Genomic DNA, 27,194 nt, shown 5'->3' on the forward strand with positions numbered 1-27,194 from the left:
GGGGGGAGTTTAAAAGAGATGTGTGAGGCACGATTTTCATACAAAGGATGATGAGTGCCTGGAATGCGCTGCCAGAGGATGTGGTGGAAGCAGATACAATAGCAGCATTCAAGAAGCACTGAGACAGATACATGAATAGGAAGGAAATAGAGGGATACAGATCCTGTAAGTGAAGACAGCTTTAATATGGAAGGGCAAAGTGTGTCAGTCCGGGATTGGAGAGCTGAAGAGTCTGTTCCTGCGCTGTTTTGTCCTTTGTCCTTTGTTTACTTCTGGCTGTGAATGCTTCAGCCTTGTCTTTTGCACTGATGTGCTAGACTTTTCAATCATTGAGGATGGGGATTTTTGTGGAGTTTCCTTCTCCAGTGAGCTGTTTAATTGTCCACCTCACTTCATGATTGGATGTAGCAAGACTGCAGAGATTAGATCTGATCCATTGTTTGTGGAATCACTTATCTCTGTCTATCACTTAAACATAGAACATAGAACACAGAAAAATACAGCGCAGTACAGGCCCTTTGGCCCTCGATGTTGCGCCGATCCAAGCCCATCTAACCTACACTAGCCCACTACCCTCCATATGCCTATCCAATGCCCGTTTAAATGTCCATAAAGAGGGAGAGTCCACCACTGCTACTGGGAGGGAATTCCATGAACTCACGACTCGCTGAGTAAAGAATCTACCCCTAACATCTGTCCTATACCTACCACTCCTTAATTTAAAGCTATGCCCCCTCGTAATAGCTGACTCCATAAATGGAAAAAGGTTCTCATGGTCAACCCAATCTAAACCCCTAATCATCTTGTACACCTCTATCAAGTCATCCCTAAACCTTCTTTTCTCCAATGAAGCTGAAAATGTGTTGCTGGAAAAGCGTAGCAGGTCAGGCAGCATCCAGGGAACAGGAGAATCGACGTTCCGGGCATAAGCCCTTCTTCAGGATTCCTGAAGAAGGGCTTATGTCCGAAACGTCGATTCTCCTGTTCCCTGGATGCTGCCTGACCTGCTACGCTTTTCCAGCAACACATTTTCAGCTCTGATCTCGAGCATCTGCAGACCTCACTTTCTCCTCAAAGATTTTCTCCAATGAAAACAGCCCCAAGTGCCTCAGCCTTTCCTCATAGGATCTTCCTACCATATCAGGCAACATCCTGGTAAACCTCCTCTGCACCCGTTCCAGTGCCTCCACATCCTTCCTATAGTATGGCGACCTAAACTGCACACATTACTCCAGATGCAGCTGCACCAGAGTCTTATACAACTGCAACATGACCTCAGGACTCCGGAACTCAATTCCTCCACCAATAAAAGCCAGTATGCCATATGCCTTCTTCACAGCATTAATTACCTGGGTGGCAACTTTCAGAGATCTGTGTACATGGACACCAAGATCCCTCTGCTCATCCACACTACCAAGTATCCGACCATTAGCCCAGTACCCCATCTTCTTGTTACTCTTACCAAAGTGAATCACCTCACACTTACCCACATTGAACTCCATTTGCCACCTTTCTGCCCAGCTCTGCAGCTTATCTATATCCCGCTGTAACCTGACACATCCTTCCTCACTGTCAACAACTCCACCGACTTTCGTATCATCTACAAACTTGCTCACCCAACCTTCTAGCCCTCCTCCAGGTCATTTATAAAAATGACAAACAGCAATGGTCCCAAAACAGATCCTTGCAGAACACCGCTAGTAACTGCACTCCAAGATGAATCTTTACCATCAACTACTACCTTCTGTCTTCTTCCAGCCAGCCAATTCCTAATCCAAACCTTCAACTCACCCTCAATGCCATACCTCTGTATTTTTTGCAGTAGCCTACCATGGGGAACCTTATCAAGCGCCTTACTAAAATCCATATACACCACATCTACCGCTTTACCCTCGTCCACCTCCTTAGTCACCTTCTCAAAGAATTCAATAAGGTTTGTGAGGCACGACCTGCCCTTCACAAAACCATGCTGACTATCCTTGATCACATTATTCCTATCCAGATGTTCATAAATCCTATCCCTTACAATTCTCACTAAGACTTTGTCCACAACAGAAGTGAGACTCACCGGCCTATAGTTACTAGGGTTATCCCTACTCCCCGTCTTGAACAAGGGAACCACATTTGCTATCCTCCAGTCTTCTAACATTATTCCTGTAGACAACGAGGACATAAAAATCAAGGCCAATGGCTCTGCAATCTCCTCCCTTGCTTCCCAGAGAATCCAAGGATAAACGCCATCAGGCCCAGGGGACTTATCTATTTTCACCCTCTCCAGAATTTCCAACACCTCCTCCCTACATACCTCAAAGCCATTCATTCTAATTAATTGTGACTCAGTATTCACATTGGCAACAATCTCCTGTTCCTGAGTGAATACTGACGAAAAGTATTCATTCAGTGTCTCCCCAATTTCTTCAGCCTCCACACGCAATTTCCCACTACTATCCTTGACTGGACCTATTCCTACCCTAGTCATTCTTTTATTCCTGACATACCTATAGAAAGCCTTTGGGTTTTCCCTAATCCTACCAACTAAGGACTTTTCATGTCCCCTCCTTGCTGCTCTTAGCTCTCTCTTCAGACTTTTCCTGGCTACCTTATAACTCTCAATCGCGCCAATTGAACCTTCACGCCTCATCTTTACATAGGCCGCCCTCTTCCCTTTAACAAGGGATTCCAATTCCTTATTAAACCACGGCTCCCTCACACGGCCCTTTCCTCCCTGCCTGACAGGTACATACTTATCAAGGACATTCAATAGTTGCTCCTTGAACAAGCTCCACATATCAATTGCGCCCTTCCCTTGAAGCCTACTTTTCCAAGCCACGCATCCTAAGTCGTGCCTCACCGTATCATAATTTCCCTGCCCCCAGTTATAACTCTTGCCCTGCAGTGCACACTTATCCCTCTCCATCACTAGAGTAAAAGTCACCGAATTGTGGTCACTGTCCCCAAAGTGCTCACCTACCTCTAATTCTAACACCTGGCCTGGTTCGTTACCCAGAACCAAATCCAGTATGGCCTCACCTCTTGTTGGCCTGTCTACATATTGTGTCAGGAAACTCTCCTGCACACATTGGACAAACACCGACCCATCTAACAAACTCAAGCTATAGCTTTTCCAGTCAATATCTGGAAAGTTAAAGTCCCCCTAACAACCACCCTATTACTTTCACTCTTCTCCTGAATCATCCTCGCAACCCTTTCTTCTACGTTTCTAGGACTATTAGGAGGCCTGTAGAAAACTCCTAACAGGGTGAGCTCACCTTTCCTATTCCTAACCTCAGCCCAAACTACCTCAGATGGCGAGTCTTCATCCATCGTCCTTTCCACCGCTGTAATACTATCTTTGACAAGCAATGCCACACCTCCCCCTCTTTTACCCCCACCTCTGACCCTACTAAAACATTTAAACCCTGGAACCTGCAACAGCCAATCCTGTCCCTGTTCTACCCATGTCTCCGTAATAGCCACAACATCGAAGTCCCAACCCACGCTGCAACTTCACCTACCTTATTTCGTCTCCTTCTTGCATTGAAGTATACACACTTCAAGCCACTTTCCTGTTTACTCCTTTGAGATTGAAGCCATGTTCCTAACCTCCCTACACTCCAGGTCCTGCACCCTAAAGCTACAGTCTAGGTTCCCATGCCTCTGCAGTTTAAACCCCCCCAAAGAGCACTAGCCAACCTCCCCCCAAGGATACTGGTGCCCCTCAGGTTCAGGTGTAGACCATCCTGTTTATAGAGGTCCCACCTTCCCCAGAAAGAACCCCAGTTATCCAGATACTGGAATCCCTCCCTCCTGCACCATCCCTGTAGCCACGCATTTAACTGTTCTCTCTCCCTATTCCTTGACTCTCTATCTCGTGGCACGGGTAACAAACCAGAGACAACAACTCTGTTTGTTCTAACTCTGAGCTTCCAATCTAGCTCCATGAAAGCCTGCCTAACATCCTCAGCGCTCCTCCTACCTATGTCGTTGGTGCCAACGTGGACCACGACTTCGGGCTGCTCCCTCTCCCCCTCCAGGACCCGGAAAACACGATCAGAGACATCACGTACCCTTGCACCTGGGAGGCAACATACCAAACGTGAGTCTCTCTCGCCCCCACAAAACCGCCTATCTGTGCCCCGAACTATCGAGTCTCTAATAACTATTGCTCTGCTCTTCTCCACCCTTCCCTTCTGAGCAACGGGGACAGGCTCCGTGCCAGAGACCTGAGCCCCGTTACTTGCCCCTGGTAAGTCGTCCTCTCCACAAGTATCCAAAATGGTATACTTGTTCTTGAGGGGAATGGCCGCAGGGGGTCCCTGCACTGGCTGCTTCCTCCCAGTCCCCCTCACTGTCACCCATCTGTCTGCAATCTTTGGAGTTACTACTTCCCTAAAGCTCCGATCTATGACCCCCTCTGCCTCCCGAATGATCCTAAGTTCATCCAACTCCAGCTCCAGTTCCCTAACACGGTCTTGGAGGAGCTGGAGATGGGTGCACTTCCTGCAAGTGTAATCAGCAGGGACGTCCATGGCATCCCTCACCTCAAACATGTTGCAAGAGGAACATTGCACTGCCTTCACTGCCATCCCTCTGAAAGTAACCTTTAAAAAAAAACTAGGTCTAAAGAATAGAACAAGCAAAATGCAGCACTTACCTACTTACCACAACAGGTCTTATTATTAGGTTAGAGGAGGAGGGCGGGTGGGAGGCACTACCTCTGTAGTGCCTCGGGTTCCTCTCCTGCGCGCTTTTATAGGGAAAAAAACCTACCCAGGTAAGCTTGCGCTACACCAGCTTCCGGGTCCGCTCCGCGCTGTTTTTTAAAAAAAAACTTTCAAATTTAAACCGTTAAACAAACGTCACCGAGCCTTCAAGCAGCCACTGCCAAACAGCCCTTACCTGCTCCGCTGAGGGAGTGAGCCAAATTGCTGCTTATACTGTTCAGCATGCAAATTGTCTTGCTTGGTAGATTCACCAGGTTGACACCTCATCTTTCGGTATGCCTAGTGCTGCTCCTGGCATGCCTTCCTGCACTCTTCTTTAAACCAGTGTTGATCCCCTGGCTTGATGGTAATGGTTGAGTGGGGGATATGCCAGGTCATAAGGTTACACATTGTGCTGGAGTACAGATCTGCTGCTGTTGATGGTCACAGTGCCTCATAGATGCCCAGTCTTGAGTTGTAGGTCTGTTTGAGGTCTGTTCCATTTAGCATGGTGATTGTGCCACACAACACAATGGAGGGTATTCTGATGTGAAGGTGGAATTTTGTCTCCATAAGGACTGAGGTCGCTCTTACTGATACTGTCATGGACAGAATGCATCTGCAGCCGGCAGATTGGTAACGATAAGGTCAAGTTTATTTTTCCCTCTTGTTGGTTCCCTCACCACTTGCTGCAGACCCAGCCTAGCAGCTATGTCCTTTTGGGACCAACCAGTTCAATCATTAAAGCTGCTGTTGAGCTATTCTTAGTGGTGGACATTGAAATCCCCCACCCAGAGTAGATTTTCTGCTGTTGCCAATCTCCAAGTGTTGTTCAGCATGAAGGAGTACAGATTCATCAGCTGAGGGAGGACGGTACATGGTAATCAGCAGGAGGTTTCCTTGCCCATGTTTCATCTGAAGTCATGAAATTTCATGGGTTCTGGATTCAGTGTTGACGACTCCCAGGGCAGCTCCCTCCTGACTGTATCCTACTGTACCGTCCCTCCTGCCAGTGGGCAGGGCATATCCAGGGATGTTGACTGTAAAGTGTGATTCCATGAGTATGACTATGTCAGGCTGTTGCTTGGCTAATCTCTGAAACAGCTCTCCAAAGTTTGGCACAGGCCCCTAGATATTAGTAAGGAGGTCTTTTCAGGGTTGACAGGGTTTTTCTGCTGTTGTCTTCTTTGATGCATATGTCGATGTCAGCTTGTCCATCCCAGTTTCAATTCCTTGTGGAGACTTTGTAAAGATTGATGTAACTGGGTGGCTTGCTAGACCATTTCAGAGGGCACTTAAGAGTCAACCACATTGCTGGGGTGTGGAGTTACACATTGGCCAGACCAGGTGCAAATAGTAGACTTCCTTCCCTAAAGGGATTCCAGCGAGCCAGGTGGGTTTTTCCAACAACCGACATTGGATTCATGGTCATCAGTGGATTCTTTTTGTATTGAATTCAAATTCTCCTACTTGTTGTGATAGGATTTAGGTCCCTCGGAACGTTAGCTGAGTTTCTGGATTAATAGGTTAGCGATAATACCACTAAGCCATTGCCTCGCCTATTACCACAAGGGGAGACATTCTCTCAGCATCTTCCCTCAGGATCGTGAAAGCACTAAAGTGAAGCCTCAGTTATGTGTTGGGACCCAGGAAAATTCCTGACACGTGCACGGATTGAGAACTTTCTGATAGCCTGATGTGTGCTGTCCAGGACATTACATCAAAGTCTCTTATACTGATCTCAAGTTAGATAAGGATTCAACAAGTCATTGAGTAATACAGCACAGAAACAGACCTTTTGGTCCAACTCAACCATGTTGACCTGACATCCCAAACTGAACAATCCCATTTCCCTGCATTTGGTCCATATCCCTCTCAACTCTTCCTATTCATTTACCCATCCAGATGCCTTTTAAATGTTAACATAGAACATAGAACATAGAAGAATACAGCGCAGTACAGGCCCTTCGGCCCTCGATGTTGCGCCGATCCAAGCCCACCTAACCTACACTAGCCCACTATCCTCCATATGCCTATCCAATGCCCGCTTAAATGCCCATAATGAGGGAGAGTCCACCACTGCTACTGGCAGGGCATTCCATGAACTCACGACTCGCTGAGTAAAGAACCTACCCCTAACATCTGTCCTATACCTACCCCCCCTTAATTTAAAGCTATGCCCCCTTGTAATAGCTGACTCCATACGAGGAAAAAGATTCTCACTGTCGACCCTATCTAAACCCCTAATCATCTTATACACCTTTATCAAGTCACCCCTAAACCTTCTTTTCTCCAATGAAAACAACCCCAAGTGCCTCAGCCTTTCCTTGCATTTGTACTGGCCTCCATCACTTCCTCTGGCAGCTCGATCCATATATGCACCACACTCTGGGGAATAGGTGCCCCTCAGATTCTTTTTAAATTTTTCCCTGCTCACTTCAAACCTAAGCCCCCTAGTTTTGGACTCCCTCTCCTCAGGAAAAGACCTTGGCTATTCACCCTATCCATGCTCCTCATGATTTTATAAACCTCCATAAGGTTACCCCTGTGATACTCCAGAGAAAAAAAGCTCCAGCCAATTCACACTCTCTTTATAACTCAAACCTTCCAGTCCTGGTAACATCCTTTTAATCTTTTCTGCATCCTCTAGAAAGGCAACCAGAATTGTACGCAGTGTTCTAAACCTATCCTACAGCTGCAACACTGTTGCATTCCAACTCCTCCAGTCAATGTTCTGACCAAAGTTTGTGTGAAGATTTGTAGCTCGGGTGCTCGTTATTGTGGTTCTGTTCGCCGAGCTGGGAATTTGTGTTGCAGATGTTTCGTCCCCTGTCTAGGTGACATCCTCAGTGCTTGGGAGCCACCTGTGAAGCGCTTCTGTGATCTTTCCCCTGGCATTTATAGTGGTTTGAATCTGCCTCTTCCAGTTATCAGTTCCAGCTGTCCGCTGCAATGAAAGCAAGCGTGCCAAATGCCTTCTTCACCACCCTGTCTACTTGCGATGCCACTTTCATGAAACTATGCACCTGAACCCTTCAGTCTCTTTGTTCAAAAACACTCCTCAGGGCCCTACCATTAACTGTATGGGTCCAGCTCTGCTTTGCAACTCAAGCCAGCATAACAACCGATCTCCCGTGCACCCATAACTGGCTACAAGTTTAAACCCGAGAGGAAGGTCCCTGACCGAATTATCCATCTCCATTCAGCCTGACACAAGGTGATTGCCACCCCTATACACTCACTCACTTGCCCACTGAAAGGCTTAAGAGCTTTAAAATATGTGCCTGAATTTTACAGCTGAGACTGTAAAACAAGAGGGCTGTTTTCTGCATTAGCTTCCTCCTGGATCGCTACTGAAATTGCGCAAAAAAAAGCACAGGATGATTCCCAAGACACAGCGTCACTGCTGGCTGGAAGACTTGGTTCAATATAATCACCTCTGTCCTTCTAAGCTCCACTGAATATGGACTGAACCTGCTCAATCTTTCCTCATAAGACACAAGTCTTTTATCACAAGGTTCTGGATCAAGTTCCAGGCTACAGCATGAGCACAGAAAGTTACACTGATACTCCAATGAGGTACTTAGGGATGGCTGCGCTGCACTGCATTGTTGGGCATGCATCTTTTGGTTGAGACATTAAAGTGATCCACCCCAACTTCGTCCGCACACCCCCACCACTGCGTACTTGGTTGAATGTAACAGATTCTGAGAGTCATGGACGTTTATTCTTCAGTGAACATCACAAATCGTACCTGTTGCTGTTTATGAGAGTTTATTGTGTGTGAGTTGTTTTTTGTCTGATCTACATTGCACTACATTGTAGTGACTACATTTTAAAACTTCTTCATTGACTGTAAAGCATTTTTAAGATGTAATACACCTGTGAAAGGTGCTATATAAATGAAAGTATTTCCTGCAGGGATCAATGTAGTAAACATTTTCAGAACTATCTCCAAGCATATAATACGGTGACCAAAGCTGTTCACAATATGTTAGGTGCAGCCTTGCCTAAACTCCAAGGAATGTTATAGGATTTCCCAATGTTTAAACTCCAATTCTTTGCAATAAAAGCCATATTCCTAATTGTGTGCTGTGTTGGCATGCTAACATTTTGTGTTTCATTTTGTTCCTGTTTACTCAAGCATTCTACAGGCTGTCAATTTAAATATTTGACTTTTCTATTCTATTTAATGAAAAAGTAGATAATCTCACATTTTCTCATATTATTCTCAAACTGGCAAATGTTTGCAAACTCAATGGACATTGATTTAAGGTAAGGGATAGAAGGTTTAGTAGAGATGACAAGAAAACCTTTTTCACCCAGAGGGTGATGCAAATCTCAAACTCACTGCCAGTAAGGATAGTGGAAACAGAAACTCTCATCACATTTTAGAAGTAAGGATGTAAATTAGCTCACTAAACTGGAAGGTTTGTTTCCAGACGATTCGTCACCATGACTAGGTAACATCATCAGTGAGAGTCTCCAGTGAAGTGCTGCTGGTATGTCCTGCATCTCTGTTTATAGGTCTTGGTTTCTTAAGGTGGGTGATGTCAATTCTGGATTTCTTTTAAGGGAAAGAAGATGGGATCTAAATTGATGTGTTTATTGATGGAGTTCTGGTTAGAATGCCGTGCCTGGAAGAATTCTCATGCATGTCTTTGTTTCACCTGTACTAGGATGTATGTGTTGTCCCAGTCAAAATGATGTCCTTCTTTGTCTGTATGTATGGAAACCAGTGGTAGTAGGTCATGTCTTTTGGTGGCTAGTTGGTGTTCATGTATCCTGGTGGCAAGTTTCCTGCTTATTTGTCCGATGTAGTGTTTTCTACAGTTCTTGCATGGCATTTTGTAAATGACGTCAGTTTTGCTGGCAGTATCTAATGGATCCTTTAGATTCATTAGTCGCTGTTTAAGTGTGTTGGCAGGTTTGTGGGCTACCATGATGCCAAGGGGTCTGAGTAGTCTGGAAGTAATTTATGATATGTCTTTGATGTAAGGTAATGTGACTATAGTTTTTGGTTGCATTGTGTCTGCTTGTTTAGGTTTTTTTCTGAGGAATCAATGGATTGTGTTTATTGGGTTCCAGTTTTTCTTGAAAATATTGTATGGGTGTTTTTCTTCTGCTGTTTGTAGTTCTTGGGTGCTGCAGTGCCATGTACCTCATTGAAATAATGTATTTCTGGGATGATTGCTTCTGAAGTTAAGTATTTGGTTTGTGTTAGTTGTTTTCCTATAGATGCTGGTTTGAAGCTCTCCGCTAACTGTATGTTCAACTGTCACATCTAGGAATGAGAGATGTTGTCATTCTCCTCCTTTGTGAATTTTATGCCTGTCAGGATATTGTTGACGGTGTTGTATGTTTCTTCTAATTTGTCCCATTTTATGATGACAAAGGTGTCATCCACGGAGTGGACCCAAAGTTTGGAATGGGTAGGTGGGAGGGCAGCTTGTTCAAGTTTCTGCATTACTGCCTCCGGTATGAGACCACCACCATCAGGGCTCATACCGGAAGCAGTAATGCAGAGACTTGAACAAGCTGCCCTCCCACCTACCCAACCCAAACTTTGTGTCTGCTACGTGGATGATACCTTTGTCATCACAAAATGGGACAAATTAGAGGAAACATACACGGTCAACAATATCCTGACAGGCATAAAATTCACAAAAGAGGAGAAGAACGACAACATCTCTCATTCCTAGATGTGACAGTTGAACATACAGTTAGCGGAGAGCTTCAAACCAGCATCTATAGGAAAACAACTAACACAAACCAAATACTTAACTTCAGAAGCAATCATCCCAAGATTCTGAATAATTTGGTCTGTGTTTGTTGTTTTTCTGTAGACGCTGGTTTGAAGCTCTCCGTTAACTGTACGTTCAACTGTCACAAACAGAAACTGCATCAAGACATTATTTCAATGAGCTACATCGCACTGCAGCACCCAAGCACTACAAACAGCAGAAGGAAAATATCTATACAATATTTTCAAGAAAAACGGGTCCCCAATAAACACAACCCGCTGGTTCCTCAGAAACAAACCCAAACAAGCAGACACAACGCAACCAAAAACTATAGCCACATTACCTTACATTAAAAACATATCATAAATAACTTCCAGACTACTCAGACCCCTTGGCATCATGTAGCCCACAAATCTAGCAATACACTTAAACAGTGACAAATGAACGTGAAGCATCCATTAGATACTGCCAGCAAAACCAACGTAATTTACAAAATGCCATGCAAGAACTGTAGAAAACACGACATCGGACAAACAAGCAGGAAACTTGCCACCAGGATACATGAACACCAACTAGCCACCAAAAGACATGTCCCATGATCACTGGTTTCCATACATGCAGACAAAGAAAGACACCAATTTGACTGGGACAATACATACATCCTAGTACTGGCAAAACAAAGACATGCACAAGAATTCTTCGAGGCATGGCATTCTATTCAGAACTCCATCAATAAACATATCGATTTAGACCCTATCTACCTTCCCTTGGAAAAATAAACAAAATGGCATCACCCACTTTAACAAACTACGACCTACAAATAGGGATGTGGGACATACTACCAGCACTTCACTGGAGACTCTCACTGATGATGTTACCTAGTCACGGTGATGAAACGTCTGAAAACAAACCTTCCAGCTCAGCGAGCTAACTTACAGACTTATCATCAACCTAAGCTACAAATCTTCTCAAAGATCACTAACATTTAAGAAGTATTTCGATGTGCACTTGCAATGACAAGGAATACAAGGCTATGGGCCAAGTGCTGGGAAATGGGATTAGAAAAGCGAGGTAGTTGAGTTGACCACTGCTGATGTGATGGGTCAAAGGGACCTTTTTTGGGCTGTAGATCTTTATGACTATATTAAACTTAACCTACCAATATCCTTTTACAGATTTTGCCCTCTTCATATTTTCCCCCATGAACAAATTTGGCCACAACAACTCATATTCTTCTTCCAAGTCACATAATAAACAATAATAAGTTGTTCACTAAATGTAATCCCTTCACAAACATGGAACTGTAGACTCATAACTGGGTTTCAAGATACCTTTTGATAATAAACAGTAACACAGTGTACTCCTTGCTTTGTACATCTATGTATAAAACACAATAATATAACTGTGCAACTGGACCATAATAGTCCTCACGTTTCATAAAAAATAATTCTAAATGCTACTTGCTATCTCTGACTTACAATATACACAAATACAATGTGCTGGGGAGGTATGACATTCTTCGATTTGCACAACAAATACAAATTCACGATATTATCAAAACATAATAATCCAAAAGCATTAGTCTGAAATAACATTGGTCCTGTTTCATTAATGTTAATGCATTTAATAAGGAAGTTGATTTACCTGTGGATGGAATAAGAAACCAGGAGTAGGTTTCATGTACTTCTCCTTTAGTGCTTCAACTGGGTCAGAAAGTTTCCTTTTCTCCACTCTACTTTGACAAAATTGTTTACAAAATTCACAAAATTAATCTCAGTTGTTGAAACCATTTTGAAAAGCCTATACAAAGGGCAGTATATTAATCAGTTTATTGCCTGAATCAAAGCAATTATTAACAGACAAGTCCAAAGTTTGATGCAAGAAAATCTCTAAAAATATGATTTTTGGTCATGGTCAATTTTTTTTTATGTCTGTGATTCTGTAGACAGTAAGCTCAGCCAGACCATCAGATACAGGTCTCTGCAGCAAATGAAGAACCAGCCACATAGAAGAAGTAAGGAGAAGCCCATTGGGAATTTTACTTCATTGTGAATCTATGAGTTAGTGTAATGTTACATTAGAACATAGAACATAGAACATAGAAGAATACAGCGCAGTACAGGCCCTTGGGCCCTCGATGTTGCGCCGATCCAAGCCCACCTAAACTACACTAACCCACTATCCTCCATATACCTATCCAATGCCCTCTTAAATGCCCATAAAGAGGGAGAGTCCACCACTGTTACTGGCAGGGCATTCCATGAACTAACGACTCGCTGAGTGAAGAACCTACCCCTAACATCAGTCCTATATCTACCCCCCCTTAATTTAAAGCTATGCCCCCTTGTAATACCCGACTCAATACGCGGGAAAAGGTTCATACTGTCGACCCTATCTAACCCCCTAATCATCTTGTACACCTCAATCAAGTCACCCCTAAACCTTCTTTTCTCTAGTGAAAACAGCCCCAAGTGCCTCAGTCTTTCCTCATACGATTTTCCTTCCATACCAGGCAACATCCTGGTAAACCTCCTCTGCACCCGTTCCAATGCCTCCACATCCTTCCTATAGTATGGCGACCAAAACTGCACACAATATTCCAGATGCGGCCGTACCAGAGTCTTATACAACTGCATCATGACCTCAGGACTCCGGAACTCAATTCCTCTACCAATAAAAGCCAGTACGCCATATGCCTTCCTCACCGCACTATTTACCTGGGTGGCAACTTTCAGAGATCTGTGTACATGGACACCAAGATCCCTCTGCTCATCCACACTACCAAGTATCCGACCATTAGCCCAGTACCCCATCTTTTTGTTATTCTTCCCAAAATGAATCACCTCGCACTTAGCTACATTGAATTCCATCTGCCACCTTTCTGCCCAGCTCTGCAGCTTCTCTATATCCTGCTGTAACCTGCCACATGCTTCCTCACTGTCAACAACTCCTCCGACTTTCGTATCATCCGCAAACTTGCTCACCCAACCTTCTAACCCCTCTTCCAGGTCATTTATAAAAATGACAAACAGCAATGGTCCCAAAACAGATCCTTGCGGAACACCGCTAGTGACGGCACTCCATGAAGAAACTTTGCCATCAACTACTACCCTCTGTCTTCTTCCATCCAGCCAATTCCTAATCCAAACCTCCAACTCACCCTCAATGCCATATCTCCGTATTTTCTGCAGTAGCCTACCATGGGGAACCTTATCAAACGCCTTACTAAAATCCATATATACCACATCTACCGCTTTCCCCTCATCAACCTCCTTCGTCACCTTTTCAAAGAATTCAATAAGGTTTGTGAGGCACGACTTGCCCTTCACAAAACCATGCTGACTATCCTTGATCACATTATTCCTATCTAGATGTGCATAAATCCTATCCCTTACAATTCTCTCTAAGACTTTGCCCACAACAGAAGTGAGACTCACCGGCCTATAGTTACTAGGGCTATCCCTACTCCCCTTTTTGAACAAGGGAACCACATTTGCTATCCTCCAGTCTTCTGGGACTACTCCTGTAGACAAAGAGGACATAAAAATCAAGGCCAATGGCTCTGCAATCTCCTCCCTTGCTTCCCAGAGAATCCTAGGATAAATGCCATCAGGCCCAGGGGACTTATCTATTTTCACCTTTTCCAGGATTTCCAACACCTCTTCTCTACATACCTCAAAGCCATCCATTCTACTTATTTGTGCCTCAGTATTCTCATCGACAACAATGCCCTGTTCCTGAGTGAATACTGAAGAAAAGTATTCATTCAGTGTCTCCCCAATCTCTTGTTGGATGAAAAGAAATAGGTTTGTTGTTTTGCTTTGTAGTGAGACGCTTTCAGTAGATGAGACTGTATAAAGAGGAATGAGATGTAATATTTTAAAACGAGAAATTTTTACCAATGATTGTTAATTTACTATACTTAATCAGAGCTGAAAATGTGTTGCTGGAAAAGCGCAACAGGTCAGGCAGCATCCAGGGAACAGGAGAATCGACGTTTCGGGCGTAAGCCCTTCTTCAGGAATGAGGAAAGTGTGTCCAGCAGGCTAAGATAAAAGGTAGGGAGGAGGGACTTGGGGGAGGGGCGTCGGAAATGCGATAGGTGGAAAGAGGTCAAGGTGAGGGTGTTAGGTCAGACTGGGGTGGGGGCGGAGAGGTCAGGAAGAAGATTGCAGGTTAGGAAGGCGGTGTGAGTTCGATGGATTTGACTGAGACAAGGTGGGGGGAGGGGAAATGAGGAAACTGGTGAAATCCGAGTTCATCCCTTGTGGTTGGAGGGTTCCTAGGCGGAAGATGAGGCGCTCTTCCTCCAACCGTGGTGTTGTTGTGGTCTGGCGATGGAGGAGTCCAAAGACCTGCATATCCTTGGTGGAGTGGGAGGGGGAGATGAAGTGTTGAGCCACATGGTGGTTGGGTTGGTTGGTCCGGGTGTCCCAGAGGTGTTCTCTGAAACGCTCCGCAAGTAGGTGGCCTGTCTCCCCAATATAGAGGAGGCCACATCGGGTGCAGAGGATGCAATAGATGATGTGTGTGGAGGTGCAGGTGAATCTGTGGCGGATATGGAAGTTTCCTTTGGGGCCTTGGAGGGAGGTGAGGGGGGGGGTGTGGGCGCAAGTCTTGCACCACCTGCGGTTGCAGGGGAAGGTGCCGGGAGTGGAGGTTGGGTTGGTGGGGGGTGTGGATCTGATGAGGGAAGTCATGGAGAGAGTGGTCTTTACGGAATGCTGATAGGGGAGGGGAGGGAAATATATCCTTGGTGGTGGGGTCCGTTTGGAGGTGGCGGAAATGACGGCGGATGATGCGCTGTACATGGAGATTGGTGGGGTGGTAGGTGAGGACCAGTGGGGTTCTGTCCTGGTGGCGGTTGGAGGGGCTGGGCTCAAGGGCGGAGGAGTGGGAAGTGGAAGAGATGCGGTGGAGGGCATTGTGGACCACGTCGGGGGGGAAATTGCGGTCCTTGAAGAAGGAGGCCATCTGGGTTGTACGTTTTTGGAACTGGTCCTCCTGGGAGCAGATGCGGCGGAGACGAAGGAATTGGGAGAATGGGATGGCGTTTTTACAGGGGGCAGGGTGGGAGGAGGTGTAGTCCAGGTAGCTGTGGGAGTCGGTATCCGTGTTGATTCGGTCGCCTGAGATAGAAATAGAAAGGTCGAGGAAGGGGAGGGAGGAATCTGAGACCGTCCAGGTGAATTTGAGGTCGGGGTGGAAGGTGTTGGTGAAGTGGATGAACTGTTCAACCTCCTCGTGGGAGCACGAGGCGGCGCCGATACAGTCCGCCCCCACCCCAGTCTGACCTATCACCCTCACCTTGACCTCTTTCCACCTATCACATTTCCGACGCCCCTCCCCCAAGTCCCTCCTTCCTACCTTTTATCTTAGCCTGCTGGACAAACTTTCCTCATTCCTGAAGAAGGGCTTATACCCGAAACGTCGATTCTCCTGTTCCCTGGATGCTGCCTGACCTGCTGCGCTTTTCCAGCAACACATTTTCAGCTCTGATCTCCAGCATCTGCAGCCCTCACTTTCTCCTATACTTAATCATAAACTAATAAAGATGAAGATGAAGCTGTGAGCAAGAGGAATGCATACTAAGATAGTTTAACTGAAGTGTAACATATGATTCTGATATAATGGATGTTATTCCTTTAAATAATGATAATATAACTTGGAATTTATGAAGCGCTTCTGAACTGGAATAAAACAAATGTGCTACCTGTGGCATGGTGGCTTAATGGTTAGCACTGCTGCCTTACAGTGCCAGAGATCTGGGTTTGATCCACAGTCATGGGTGACTGCATCTGTGTGGAACTGTAGAATCATAGAATCACTACAGTGTGGAAGCAGGTCGTTCATTGGCGGACCGTGGTGTTTCCATGTTCTCCCTGTGTCAGTATGGATTTCTGCTGGGTGCTCTGGTTTCCTCCCACAGTCCAAAGGTATGCAGGTGAGGTGGATTGGCCATGCTAAATTGACTACAGTGTCCAGAGATGTGTAAGCTAGGTGGGTTAGCCATGAGAAATGCAGGGTTAGAGATGGGTGTGTGGATCTGGGTGGGATATGTTTTAGAGGGTCAGTGCTGGCTTGATAGGTGAATGGCCTCTTTAAGCACTTGTAGGGCTTCTATGATTCTAAGTTTAACTAGATTTTAACTAAATTAATTGGACAACCACCTGATGACGAAGCAGTGCTCCGAAAGCTAGTGCTTCCAAATAAACTTGTTGGACTGTAATCTGGTGTTGTGTGATTTTTAAGTTTAACTAGAATATTCCAACCAATGAGAAGTAAGTGTGAGGCTTATAATATTAAACTGTGAGACTGCAGAGCCACTACAAGTATGGTTTGATTGGTTATTGAAAATTACAACGTTGCATTCAAATTGAAAATTGACTCCATGGAATTACTCTGCTTTATATTACTTTGATCTGTGGAATAAGAATGCTCATTAGTTTTCATTTAAATTTTCATTAAACTATCAAACCAAATGCAACATACTGCCTTACCTGTAAATAGGATCCATGAAGAAAGGGGTTGGCTTGGCATGCTGCAGGGAATGGTCTGAGCTTTTGGCTTGGTCAACACTTGAATTCCTCCTTTCCCCAAACACATGGTTTTTCCTTGGTTCTACCTGTGTGCCTCCACAAGCTCGGCTTCTGCTGCTCATGCTTAAATCCAGTGGTTGCTCTTCACTGACACAATGGGAGACCAGTGGCTTTAAGGTCACAGCTGGCATTGGTTTCTCTTCCTTGCGCTTGGTGGTAAGGTCAAATGGTGACTCAGGATTCCCACTCCTTAGCTTCTTCAGCTCACCTGGTGATTGTGGTTCTACTTTTAAGGGTACAGCAGCATTTAAATCTCTATCTGGGAATGGATACATTGGTTGAGAAAACGCAGGGAAAAATTGAAATGGGAACATAGAAGGATACTGAAGTGGCCCTACTTTTTTATCTTGCATGCTAACAAGTCCAGTAGAACCAAAGTATTTCTCTGCAATAGAAGCAATAGCTTTTATCGAATCATTAACTGCTCCTGTCACAGCAATTTGTTCATCGAGTGGAGGGGAAAAAAGTGAGTGGTTGGAAAATTCTTTCTTATTGTTGTTGATAGGGACTGCTTCCTGAGGGCTGTTGATTTTATCACTTGCACTTTTACCATTTTCTTTATTTTTTTCTTTGTCACTTTCAATGTCACTTTCCAGGTCAGATCCAGATGTTGTCTCCAAGTCACTGCCACTGGGTGTGCTAACATCATCAAGGTCACTGCTTTCCGAATGATCACTGGTTTTACCTTGTGGCTTCTCTTCAGATGACTTGTCAGTTGGAACTTTGGCTGATTGTACCTCATCTGAGGATGACTGTCGATTTACAGCCTTCAAAATGTCTGGTGTGCTTGGGAGGATCTGTGGTGATGTCAGCAATTGGCTTGGGTGTTTGGTGTTCTGCTCTGTGCCTGATAGTCCTTTCACTGGTGAGCTGGCAGGTATCAATTGTGGTCTGTGGTAAAGACCTGAAGGAAACAAACCTGGAAAGCTAAATGGAAAGCCAGGGGCTGCTGGAAAGGTTAGTCCAGCTGGGTGCCTATTTGCACCAAAATAGTCAGCAAGACCAGGATTACTATGATTCATGTTAACCAGACTGGACTTGTCCAGAGCTGGAGCATTTGCAAGAGTAATGCCTTGACCAAATAATCCCCCTGTAGTGAAATGGTTCTTGCCTTCACAGAATCGTCTATGCTTGTTTAATGAGGAGGTCGTGCTGAACATCTGACCACAGTCCTTGCATTTGATTTGTGTTCTGCAGTCAGCATGCATCCTTTTATGACGACATAGGTTAGAAAACTGTGTATATGATTTGCGACAAACTTCACCTGCAAATGAAAAGTGAAAACATGTCACCTATGAAGCAATATATCAACGAGAACTGAACATGTGGAGTTGTGACATGATATGAATAATTTACATACAGCAAAGATTATACTGTGGAAGTCTGAGACCTAGTTAATTTAATTCAATGCGTAAATAGAACCTACAATACTATGATTATAAAGTTGTTAGGCCAAATGAAAATCCAACTTGAAAAATATCAAATCATAATTTAACCATAACTGCGCTGCATGGAATTTTTTTCTACTGGAAGTATTCACATAGTAAGAAATCTCAGGTTTACTTAATTTTTTTTTGTGATATATGTCATATTCAGTGGCGGAGGAGGATGGATGTTTTTGGTTTCAAGCACATCACCAATACCAAAGATTTGGGAGAATCCACCCCAACCTACACATCTTTGGATTGTGGGAAGAAACCACAGCATCCAAAGGAAACTCATGCAGAAAGGGGAGAATATGCAAACTCCACACAGACAGTTTCCCGAGGGTGAAATCAAATCTGGGTCCCTGGTGCTGTGAGGCAGCTATGCTAACCACTGAGCCACCATGCTGCCCCAAGGTGACATATTTTCCTCTGTACATGGTTGAGTTTATAGCTGATTGGAATGATGATATTTGTGCTTGAATCCGAATTCAGATATATAATAAACTCAATTTTTGAATTGATCCAGATTTTTGTTTTAAGAAAGAATCCTGGAGTCTCTGGCCATATCTAGGGATCTTCACTGGTTTATAGTGAATTGTTGCTGCATTCATACTCATCACTTGCACATCAAAGAAGGAAAACAATGGGTATTGAATGCACAGAATCACTTGTCAACAACTATTTTTCAACATTTATAAAAGACTGACAGACTATCACAATGCAATGATCCAATTGCTATTTTAAGCTGAAAAGAAGGAAGCTGAATTGAATGTATCCCATCCTGCACTCTTGGTTCCCATGGACCGACAATCACGTCCTCGATTTCCCCTCTTACTATTACTCATGGTAGCCTTCTGGCATTTGAATATTACTGTAACCTCATTCACATTAAATACTGAGGATAAATAGAATGCACTGAAGGGTTTTATAGATGCCATTGGTCTGAAGGGAGCTGATAGCTTTTTATAGATTTTCAATAAAAAAATGCTACTAGCTCACTGGTGATGTCCATAACAAACTATCAACAAATTTAATACAGTAATTATGCAATATATCTTTGCCTTTCAGCTCAAACTATATGCTCACCTTCACAACTAATAAAAGCTGACCAACAGCTTCAGAAAACCTAAGCAGCCTCTGAAAAGCTGACCTAATAATATGCAAAAACACAGCAATTAAAAATAAACTGCAGCCAAAAACCTGCTAAAATAAAACTGTGGATGCTGAAGACCAAAACAAAAACAGAAATTGCTGGAGCAACTCAGCAGAAGGGTCACTGGACTCAAAACCTTAACTTTGTTTCTCTTTCTACAGATGCTGCCAGAGCTGCTCGGTTTCTTGAGCAATTTCTGTTTTTGCTCATAACTACTTGAGTTGCTTAACCTATAAGATAGGCAATAAAACTTAAACTGTATCAAAGGACTATTTTTGGATGTCAAATTTGGTAAATTTACAAATTATTGAATTCAGAAATTATTTAGGGGCACAGATGAGGAGTTGAGTGGTTGAGTGGTGTGGATGTGGGTATATGCTAAAGGTGTATAGGTTTATTATTTCCTGAATAAGGGTTACACCCAAAACGTTGACTTCTCCAGCTCTGATACTGACTGACTTGCTGTGTTCTTCCCTCCTCCAGCTTGTCTACCTTAGATTCCAGTATCTGCAGTTTTTTTTTGTTTCTAACTAGGTTTACTATTTAGCAGTGTCAAAACATGTGGAGCTGGAAAAGCACAGCAAATCAGGCAGCATCCGAGGAGCAGGAAAGTCAATGTTTCGAGCATGAGCTCTTCACTAGGAAGATGAAGAGCTTCATTCCTGATGAAATGCTTATTTCATCAGAAGCGTTAACTCTCCTGCTCCTCTGATGTTGCCTGACCTACTGTGCTTTTCCAGCACCACACTTTTTGACTCTGGTCTCCAGCATCAGCAGTGACTGGGAGACATTATCTTGTCCCATAGAAATTTGCTGAAGACTTTATTCAGTGCATCTTTCTAGCATTTTATTGCTAATTGTAATTTTTACTTCTCAATTCAAATAAAATTTTACCTGAATGATTCCCAGTTATTTTAAACATGAAAGTGAAATGTGTTGCACAGACTTCATACAACTTTACAGATTGCAGTTGCTTTTCTTTTAATTCTAATTTCAAGAGTATCATGTCATTTTTGAGTTAGAATTTATAAAACACTTAGAATATGTTACCAATTAGGGCCATGTTGTATGTTCACAAGCTAAGGTCAGTTCACTATTCTTGTTCTGGATCACACAGCTGCCCAAGGCTGGTGAAGGGAAGATGGTCTGAGACAAAGAGGGAATAATAATTGAACGATGTTAAATAAATAATTAGTATGTAACCTGCAACAGGGATAAGAGGAAATTAGTACATTACAAACAAATTCTAAGGGCTCAACTCTGATAAAGGATCACACCTAAATATTAACCTGTGTTTTAATTCTCTCATTGTTGGTCAGCATGCAATGCAGCTTCAAACATTATGATTAGGTTTTTGCATGTCTGTGATCATCTGATCATGGTTTTTACCCACTTGAGATGTAACTTTATGAAATGACATAACCTGAGCATCACTAAATCGTCAAGCCATTGATTTCAAAGGAAATGAAACCTGTGAGAATTGCCTACATGCTATTTTGGCACTAATACAGATATTCCCATTAAAGACAGAAATAATGTAGGTTGAAGAAAAGCGAAACTGAAAATCTTAGTGTTTATGTTGTGAAATCATTAAGCAAAAATTCTGGAAAGTGCTATGGGTGAAAACTAAAGTTCAGATGATTTTACTCTGTTACGTTAATGGAAGCATTAACTCATTTAAACTATTGCTGCTGTAAAAGCAGCAGGCAAAGGAAAGATATAAAAATAAGTTGTGTTTGTCCATTATTATTGGCAGCAGCAATCTTTAGGCCAAAACACTCTTTGACCCTTTTGAAAATATTTATTTTCTTGTACTACAAAGTATTCCAAACTGTAATTATTAAAATATAACTAAAGTGCACAGTGATTTTCCAGAACAGCTACATACTGAGTGGACCTGACCGACACTAGTAACGATTTTGCTTTCTACTATTGGTTAAGACAGTAACTTCTTAGGATGATAACAGCTTTGATGGAAAAAACTGCAAGCTTTCTTCCTCATTACTGCATTACAACAAAAGAACTAACATTTTCAAAATGGCAGGTACAGAGTGCTGTGACGCTTATTCAAACTTCTCAATGTTCTCTATTTATAATCACTAGTATAGTGTCTCTAAAACAAAAAAAACAAATAAATATGATCAACTTTCTTCTCATTTTCTTTTGAAACTCAGGCAATTCTAATGGTACATCGATAAAATTATTCATGTAAATCAGACACATGCCTTTTACTTAACCAGATTCGAGAAAGTAAAATTTACCACAGGGAAATACTGAGGAATCATGATATAACTTAGTTATCCAAGACCCTAACTTAGTGGTGTGTTTATTACATAGACACACCCATAAGTATGATGATCAAAAACCATTAGTTGATCATAAAAATGTCCTGCATCAACCTTTTAATATAATTACCAGAGATAGTGAGTAAAATTTGATTGAATGGTTTTGAAAACTCTACCCACCCCACCCTATCTGACAGTCTCCATCATCATGCCTCTGATCTTATTGTTTCTGTCAGACTTCAAACTATTTGATTGCTTGATATTTCCAACTCATAATATTCATTAATTTTAGAAAATATACAAGGTGATCATTTGCTTAAAACTGATGCTGCTGCATGGCGTGCTTTTAGTTGTTCTTAAGAATTAAAATGGTTGACAAAATAAGTTTTGGACAGATGAACTGTAAGTCTTTTCCTTTTAAGTACATTTTTATTTTCCCATGGACCCAGTCATGGATATTCTAGAATATATTTAGGATTTAAAAATTAGCTTTATTGGATGCTTAGAATTTAGCCCTTAACCAAATCAGTCACAGGTTCATTTAATGTTTATGGAAAAGCATAGGTAGATTTTCAGTTTAGCTCTTGATCATAAAACTGATGTTGACAATTATCCAACAGTTGTTAAAACTCCCAATTTTAATGTCCATCAATTTAGGGGAAAAGTAATTGTTCGTGTTCTATAACTGGCACAATGACCGGCAATGCCTTTGTTCTTGGATTTTATAGAGAAAACACAATCAATGTTAGGTGACACAATTAGTCACCCATCACCTTATTATTGCCATTTACTTCATTAATTCATTATTAATTTTCCAGGTGTATATCCATTGAAGCATGAAGGTAGATTTTCAACTTCTGATTTATGGCCATACCCATCATTTCTGTCTTGAGAGAAAGAGAGATAGAGAGAGAGAGAGAGAGAGAGAGGGGAAGGGGGGGGGGGGGGGGGGGGGTCTCTCTCTCTCTCTCCTTCTCTCTCTCTTTCTCCCCCTCCATAAAAAAAGGTAATAATCCAGGCCACAGTCACTGTTGTTTTGTTAAATTTGGCAGTCAATTTGTGTTCAGCAATAATTCATAAATAGGAGTGAAATTAACACTAAATTTTGGTGATGATTGCCAAGGGATTAATTTTGAGCATCGGATAAAGAAGGATGCTGCTGCTCTTCTTTGAATAGTGCCATAGGATCTTTTATGCCCAATGCTGAAGGAAGGTCAGACTGATCCCTGTGGTACACCATTGACACCCACCTCCAGTCACACAAACAACCTCCACCACAATGTCCTATCTCAAAGCCAGTTTTGGATCCATCTTGTCAAGTTACCTGGGTCCCATGAGCTTTTACCTTCTTTATCAGTTTCCCATGTAGGAACTTTCTAAAGGTGTGGCTGAAATCAACACAATCCAGATCCCTCCCCTCATTTCAAGAAACTCAAACAGATTTACACAGAACATAGAACAGTACAGCAAAGTACAGGCCCCTCAGCTCTCAATGTTGTGACAACCTTTTACCCTACGCTAAGATCAAACTAACCTACATATCCTTCATTTTACTATCGTCCATGTGCCTATCCAAGAGTCACTTAAATGTCTCTTATGCATCTAACTCTACTACCACCACAGCAGTGCATTCCATGCCCCCACCCCTCTCTGGGTAGAGAACTAACCTCTGACATCTTCCTTAAACTTTCCTCCAATCACATTAAAATTATGACCCTCATAATAACCATTTCCCCCTTGAAAAAAGTTTCTGGCTATCAACTCCATATATGTCTCTCATCATCTTGTACACTTCTATCAAGTCATCTCTCATACTTCTTCGCTCCAATGAAAAAAGCCCTAGCTCCCTCAACCTTTCTTCATAAGACACGCCCTCCAGTCCAGGCAACATTCTGGTAAATCTTCTCTCAAGGTTCCACAAACTTTTTATAATGAGATGACCAGGACTGAACACAGTATTCCAAGTGTGGTCTAACCAGAACATTATACAGCTGCAGCATAACCCATTGGCTTTTAAACTCAATCCCCCTGATAATGAAAGCCAATATACTGCACGCCTTCTTAACAACCCTACCAACTTAGGTGGCAACTTTGAGGGATCTATGGACATGGAACCCAAAATCCCTCTGTTCCTCCACACAGACAAGAATTCTGCCTTTAACCCTGTAATCTACATTCAAATTCAACCTTCCAAAATGAATCACTTCACACTATTCTCAGTTGAAATCCATCCGCCACTTATCAGCCCAGTTCTGTATCCCTGTCAATGTCCTGTTGCAACCTACAACAGCCCTCCACACTATCCACTACTCCACCAACTTCGTGTAATCAGCAAATTTACTAACCCACCCTTCCACTTTCTCATCCAAGTCATTTACAAAAAACACAAAGAGCAGAGGTCCCAGAAGTGATCCACGAGAAACACTACTGGTCACTGAGCTCCAGGCTGAATACCTTCTGTCTTCTATTGGCCAGTCAATTATGTATCCAAAAGCCAAATTTCCCTGTATCCCATGCCTCCTGATTTTCTGAATGAGCCTACCATGAGGAAGCTTCTCAAATGCCTTGCTAAAATCCATGTACACCACATCCACTGCTCTAACTTCATCAATGTGTTTTGTCACACCCTCAAAGAATTCAATAAGGCTTGTGAGGCATGACCTACCCCTCACAAAGCCATGCTGATGATCTCTAATCAAGCTTTGGTTTGCCAAATAATCATAAATCCTGTCTCTCAGATAACTCTCCAATAATTTGCCCACCACTGACGTAAGACTGACTGGTTTGTAATTCTCAGGATTATCCCTATTCCCTTTCTTGAACAAGGGAATTACATTTGCCACCTTCCAATCATTTGGCACTACTCCAGTGGACAGTGAGGACACAAAGATCATCGACAAAGATGCAGGAATCTCTTCCCTCACTTCCCGTAATAACCTTGCATATATCTCATCTGGCCCAGGGGAATAATCTATCCTCATGTTTTTTTCAAAATTTCCAGCACTTCCTTCTTCTGAACATCAACTTGTTTGAGCACATCAGCCGGTTTCACACTGTCCTCATAAATGACAAGGTTCCTCTGACGTGTGATACTGAAGCAAAGTATTCATTAAGGACCTCCCCTACTTCATCCAACTCCAGGCACAGATTCCCTCCATTATTCCTGATTTGCCTGTTCCCTCACTCTGGCCATCCTCTTGTTCCTCAATTAAGTGTAGAACACCTTGGGGTTTTCTGTAATCCTCCCTACCAAGGCTTTTTCATGCCCCTTCTAGCACTTCAAGGTCCACTCTTCAGTTCCTTCCTGGCTACCTTGTAACCCTCTAGAGCCCTGTCTGATCCTTGTGTCTCCAAGCTGAAAATGTGTTGCTGGAAAAGTGCAGCAGGTCTGGCAGCATCCAAGGAACAGGAGAATCGACGTTTCGGGCATAAGCCCTTCTTCAGGAAAGAAGGGCTTCCTGAAGAAGGGCTTATGCCTGAAACGTCGATTCTCCTGTTCCCTGGATGCTGCCTGACCTGCTGCGCTTTTCCAGCAACACATTTTCAGCTCTGATCTCCAGCATCTGCAGCCCTCACTTTCTCCTTGTGTCTCCAAGTAAGCTTCCTTCTTCCTCTTGACCAGATGTTTCACATCTCTTGTCATCCAAGCTCCTTCACTCTAGCACCCCTTCCCTGCCTCAGTGGGACAAGCCTTTCCAGCACTCACAGCAAGTGCTTCCTGAACAACCTCCACATTTCTGTCGTGCATTTCCCTGAAAATATCTGTTTCCAATTTATGCTCCACAGTTCCTGCCTAACAGCAATATAATTCTCCCTCCCCCATTAAATTCTTTACCATACTATCATCTCCTATCCCTCTCCATGACTATAGTAAAAGTCAGGGAATTGTGACCACTATCACCGAATTGCTCTCCCACTGACACCTGACCTGGTTCGTTGTCAAGCACCAAATCCAATGTGGCCTCCCGTCCAGTTGGCCTATCTAAATATGGAGTCATGAATCCTTCCTGGACACACCTGACAAAGTTTGCTCCATCCAAACTATTTGAACTAAGAAGGTTCCACTCAATATTAGGGAAGTTGAAGTCACCCATGACAACAAACCTGTTATTACTGCACCTTTCCAAAATCTGTCTCTGTTGCTATTGGAGGGTCTACAGAAAATTCCCAATAAAGTGAGTGCTCCTTTCCTATTACTGACTTCCGCCCAAAATGACTCAGTAGACAACCCCTCCTCGACAACCTTCCTTTCTGCAGCTGTGATACTATCCTTGATTAGCAATGCCACTCTCCCACCTCTATTATTAGGCATGACCTTCCTCTGTCAAAGCCACACTGACTATCCAAACCAAACCTTGCCTCGCTAATTTGAGATTAATTTGAGATTCATTTTCTGCTTCAGAATGTTCTGCATTGGAGAGGTGCCACATTGACGGCAATGGTTCACTGAACATTGGATACCAATGTCCACGTAAGAAAGAGCTGTTGCTTGTAGGTTGCGTCCTGGGCTGCCATTTGGTCATTTGAAGTTGGGGGGGGGGGGGTTGTGGGTGCAACATAGAGGTCACTTGGAGGAATCAGTGAACTGAATCCACCAGTTACACAGTCGGGTTTCCATGCTATGGCTAATTTCCTAGGCAAGTTTGGTAAAATTGGAAGCAGAGTATAAGGCAGGCCATCACAAGGTTAGTTACATCAATTTGCAATTTACAACTGCTCAGCAAGAATCCCACCATACTGCTGTGAAAAGCATACAAATGAAACAATATAATCCTGACATTGAGCTTGACCTCATCAGATTGTTTTATCCAAATCTACCACACACCTTACTATAGCCCAAATCACTCAGAACCTTGTAAGATTTTACCCTGAGTCTTTGACATCTTTGATTGTTCATTTGCAGGGTGTTATTCATGTCAAATTGAGTTTGTGCCATGTCAGTCTGATAAAGGTGGACGTTTAGAAACATAGAAAATCAGAACAGCAGTGGGCTATTCAGCTTCTTGAACCTGCTCTACCATGTGATCAATATAATCATGGCTGATCATCCAGCTCACTCCTCTGTACCTCATTTCTCCCCATACACTTTGATCCCTTTAATGCTAAGAATTATATCAAACTCTTTCTTGAAAACATTCAATGTTTGGCCTTGACCATTTACTATGGCAGAAAATTCCACAGGCTCACCACTCTCTGGGTGAAGACATTTTTCCTCATCTCAGTTCTAAATGGACAACACCATTTCCTGAAATTGTGATTCCCGCTTCCGGATTCCCTGGTCAT

The 27,194-nt window shown here is 43.1% G+C and overlaps 1 protein-coding gene across 11 annotated transcripts in view; it reads right to left on the minus strand.

Annotated features, from left to right (window-relative positions):
• Window positions 1-27,194, minus strand: part of mecom (MDS1 and EVI1 complex locus) — a 1,207,227-nt gene that overhangs the window by 118,679 nt on the left and 1,061,354 nt on the right. For 7 of the 11 annotated variants that reach the window (XM_043702876.2, XM_043702878.2, XM_043702874.2 and 4 more), the window contains 2 exons: window positions 16,948-18,310; window positions 12,092-12,182 (listed from right to left, as the gene is read on the minus strand). In XM_043702876.2, the coding sequence (XP_043558811.1) occupies window positions 12,092-12,182; window positions 16,948-18,310 (1,454 nt within the window). The remainder of the gene's footprint in view (window positions 1-12,091; window positions 12,183-16,947; window positions 18,311-27,194) is intronic. The other 4 variants (XM_043702880.2, XM_043702877.2, XM_043702879.2 and 1 more) reach the window with 1 other exon arrangement.

This window comes from Chiloscyllium plagiosum, unplaced genomic scaffold, assembly GCF_037043375.1.
Source record: "Chiloscyllium plagiosum isolate Xiang-an unplaced genomic scaffold, Cpla_swu_hap1 HiC_scaffold_13, whole genome shotgun sequence".
NCBI lineage: Eukaryota > Metazoa > Chordata > Chondrichthyes > Orectolobiformes > Hemiscylliidae > Chiloscyllium > Chiloscyllium plagiosum.